Here is a 3,724-nt window from a genome sequence, read left to right as displayed (position 1 = left end):
CCCAAACCCTTGTTCCCCACAGCCATTATCCAAAGAGACCCCGACGCGGAAGCGACCCAAGAGAAGAAACCCCCAAATGGCGGCCGCATCCATGCTCACCACCGTCTTCTCCCCTCTCGCCCTCCTCCGCCCGTCGGCCTCCTTCGCGCGCCTGCGCCGCGCGGCTCCCGCCGCCGCCGTCGCCGTGCGCGCCGCGGCCAAGTCTACCACGGCCGCGGCGGCCCCCAAGAAGAAGAGGGCGGCGCCGACCGGCATCACCATGCCCCGGCCCGTGTCCCCGGCGCTGCAGGCGTTCATGGGCGCCGCCGAGGTCCCCCGCACCGAGGCCATGAAGCGCATCTGGGCCTACATCAAGCAGAACAACCTCCAGGTATACCCACGCGAACCCCCCAAACCCTAGGTATCCCGTTGCCTGGTTGTTCGTTTGGCGTAGTACTAGTTGATTTGGATGTGTGATATCAAGTTGGAAAGGAATGCGTGAGATGGAATCGCTTGGCGTTTTGCTAGTGCCGAACAGGAGCAAATCTGAGATTTTGCGTTCAGGACAGGTGTAAAACTGTTGCGGGCGTAATGTGGCGTTTTGCTCTAGAGCCGCCTCACTGTCCATGTCCGCCAGATGTAGAAGCCCGGTGTATAACGAGGACGTCGCTTGCATTTTTAGTACTCCCTCTGATCCATATCAGTTGTCGCTGAAACGGATGTATCTAGACATATTTCAGTGCTAGATACATCCGTTTGAGTGACAACTAATTTGGATCGGAGGGAGTAACTCTACTTCTTAGAACGTTCCGTCATGTTTCTATCTTGCTGATATGCAGCGTTGGGTTCTTCTGCTGATGCATGTGGAATGTTCTTGCTCTTGTCTGATTCCAGTGCAAATTGATGTGTTCTTTCTATCTGCTTGTGGTAAGAACAGATGATTTGCTGCCACATTTTGCTGGTATGTGTTGCACATCGATTAGTACTCCATCCGAAAAAGCTTGTCCCTCAAATGAATGTATCTAGCACCAAGTCAGTGCTAGATACATCCATTTGAGAGACAAGCTGGGGACAAGCTTTTCCGGACGGAGGGAGTAGTACTTAGCAGAGTCTATGAAAGATGGTCCCATGAGAAGGAGTTGTGATACTTCCAATGTAATAAACTGACTGATGATAAGTCTGAAACAGAGGTTTTTCTCATGTGGCATTTGTAAGCACGTTGACATCCTTGCTGAACAGAGTTAATTTCTAGATTCAATGTGGCTGGATTGCTTGCATTGTGCAATTACTGAATGGCGGTATGCTTGCACAATATATATAGTGACCAGTGAATGAAGAGTGCATGGTTGATTTGATGAGGATGACTTGCCTCCTTTTATGTTCAAACACATTAAGCTACTCGTCACACAACTATTTGAGTGAAGCATGAGCTTTTCATTCATTGGTGTGAAGTGATGTCTCAAATGTGAAATCTAGCAGTAAATGTAGGATTTGCAGCAACATACAAGGACTTAACTAAGTATGTACATACGAACATGCTATTTTCCAGTTGCACTTCTCACTCTGTCCTGCTATTTTCCAGGACCCTGAGGACAAGAAGGTCATCGTTTGCGATGAGAAGCTGAAAGCCCTGTTTGCAGGCAGAGACCGTGTTGGGTTCCTGGAGATTGCCAAGCTTCTGACCCCGCACTTTGTCAAGACTCCGTGAAGCCTCTTCCATGGAGTAGTCGAGTTAGCGTAGGTGGTTTCTACTCTCTGGTGGTCTTGAGGGTGCGTAGGTTTGTCTTGTTGGCCCGAGTTGGCTCGGACTTCTAGGGTTCTTTAGCTCTCCGCAGACAATGTTAGTTTACCCCTGGCAGTAGCAATCTGGAACATCTTAACAGCTTTAAGCTCGCATGCTTGCAGACTGGTTTGTGTTTGAATAGCAAGTTGTGTGGTCTGGAATCTAAGCGTGGCACACCAGTGGCTGGTGTGAGGGCTTGGAATGCAGAGTTAACTGCCCCATTCGTGACTGGCAAATCCACCAAACTGAGCACACAATATATTCAGACGGGCAGAGATTGTCCAATTTGCGCTTGCGTTCGCTGTTCGGTGCCTCAGCCGTGTTTCATTGAGGCCGATCATTCAGAGACACGATGGCCATGGAGCTGTGCCAGCCTCCCCCTCCTCCTGCCCCCTTCCCACATGGTCTGCCGAGCTGCCACGCCTCAAATGAGACCGGAGGATGCTCTGGTAGTTGGGTTGAAGGCACACTGCAGTGTATGCGATGCATCAGCTACGTCTGAGGGTAGACAGACGCTTGGGAGTGCAGTCGATAGCCGGGCCATCTTCTTCAACTCCGGTCAGTTTTCTCTTTGCTCTGATCAATGCGCGCGTCAAGTTTACTGTTAATTCCGGGCCAGCGCGCACCCTCTGCCGGTCCTTTCTTCTTTTTCCCTCGATCAGTTCGGCGTTTCCACCATCCTGGCACCATTGCCACCAGCAGCTAGAATGATCTCACTACATGCGATTTGTGAATTATTAGACAGTACAAAATGTGGACACAAGGCATTATTTAATTTATTAGATATTGTACAATACAATACTTAGGTAAGTTGTATCTATATCCCTGTTTAATAATAGTACAAATAGACACAGGCACCAACAGTGCCCTTACACTAATTCCGGCACACACTTGAGCCTGTTCCTTTTGCGTAGTCCATATACAGATACACTCCAGTACTCCCTCTAGTTTTTAGATACTCAATTTGCGAACTACCCGCAAAAGAAAAAAAATGTTGACTAACGATCAAAAGCATATCATTTTTTCTCACAAAACCGAAAGTATATCTTATAATTTTGGTGGCATATAACATATATTTCGTTAGTCAAATTGATGACCTACGAACTCATGGCAAATGGCAATATAAGTCTCACATAGACGACTCACTTTATTTCTGGATACGGTAAGTCGGAAACATAAAGAAATATCACTTTTGGTTGATCAACATCTTGAAGTTCATCGGTGTTGTGAATTGGGTTGTGCCATTGAAAAACGCAGATGCGGCCAGCTTAGCGGCCTGCTCCGTCGGGTACTCCTCGTCCCAATACCAGTACTGCGAGCGGTTGGCACACGGCAGCCCAGAACCAGGTGCGCAGGAGCCTTGGCAGCACGCGCCCCCGGTGTTCACAAACCCTGTGCATCCATCAACAAACCACACCAACATTTTCAACTGACAGATGCATGACCATGTAAGAATGTCGACAACTTTGATAGATTTTACCGTAGGCCGATGGATTCATGTTGACTGCATCCGAGAAGGCGTGGAAGTCGGCGATGGAGTAGCGGAGGCCACTGAGGTTGGAGGCGAGGCCGGCCATGAGTGGCTTGATGCCGTCGTTGAACTCCACGCGGAGGCTGGTAATGAGGCCCTCGCAGCCATGGCGCACCACCGCCGTGCACAAGGTCGGAACGTTGATGATACCGAACTTCCTCGCGCCCAAGTTGTACAGGGCCGTGAGGCTGTCCCCGTAGGAGGAGATGAGGTGTGGGACATTGGTTTTAGTGTCTGAGCCCCCATTGTTGTTGATGTTGTAGATTGAGTAGAGGTCAGTGGTGCCGGTGCTGACGAGGAAGAGGGAATTGGACAACATCTTGCTCAGGTCTTGCTGGCTACGGTTGGCACCCATCTGCCCTATCGTGTCCGCGAAGTTCTTCACTTGGTCCATCAGTGGGATGTCCAGTCCGGTGTCCTGCAAAATGGTA

The 3,724-nt window shown here is 49.8% G+C and overlaps 2 protein-coding genes across 2 annotated transcripts in view; one reads left to right on the top strand and one right to left on the bottom strand.

Annotated features, from left to right (window-relative positions):
* LOC123122919 (protein TRI1) lies at nt 1-1,968 on the top strand. Its single transcript, XM_044543297.1, has 2 exons — nt 1-370; nt 1,562-1,968. Exons 1-2 carry the CDS (start codon nt 77-79, stop codon nt 1,685-1,687), a joined length of 420 nt encoding a protein of 139 aa, XP_044399232.1. The 5' UTR covers nt 1-76; the 3' UTR covers nt 1,688-1,968.
* A 605-nt stretch (nt 1,969-2,573) lies between these two features.
* The window catches only part of LOC123122918 (GDSL esterase/lipase At5g22810), a 3,162-nt gene continuing 2,011 nt past the window's right edge, over nt 2,574-3,724 (bottom strand). The window contains exons 4-5 of the mRNA XM_044543296.1: nt 3,243-3,711; nt 2,574-3,154 (exon numbers count right to left, since the gene is read on the bottom strand). Coding sequence (XP_044399231.1) covers nt 2,949-3,154; nt 3,243-3,711 — 675 coding nt within the window. The 3' untranslated portion in view covers nt 2,574-2,948. The remainder of the gene's footprint in view (nt 3,155-3,242; nt 3,712-3,724) is intronic.

Source organism: Triticum aestivum, chromosome 5D (assembly GCF_018294505.1).
Source record: "Triticum aestivum cultivar Chinese Spring chromosome 5D, IWGSC CS RefSeq v2.1, whole genome shotgun sequence".
NCBI lineage: Eukaryota > Viridiplantae > Streptophyta > Magnoliopsida > Poales > Poaceae > Triticum > Triticum aestivum.
This window is presented reverse-complemented; position numbering and strand designations above follow the sequence as displayed.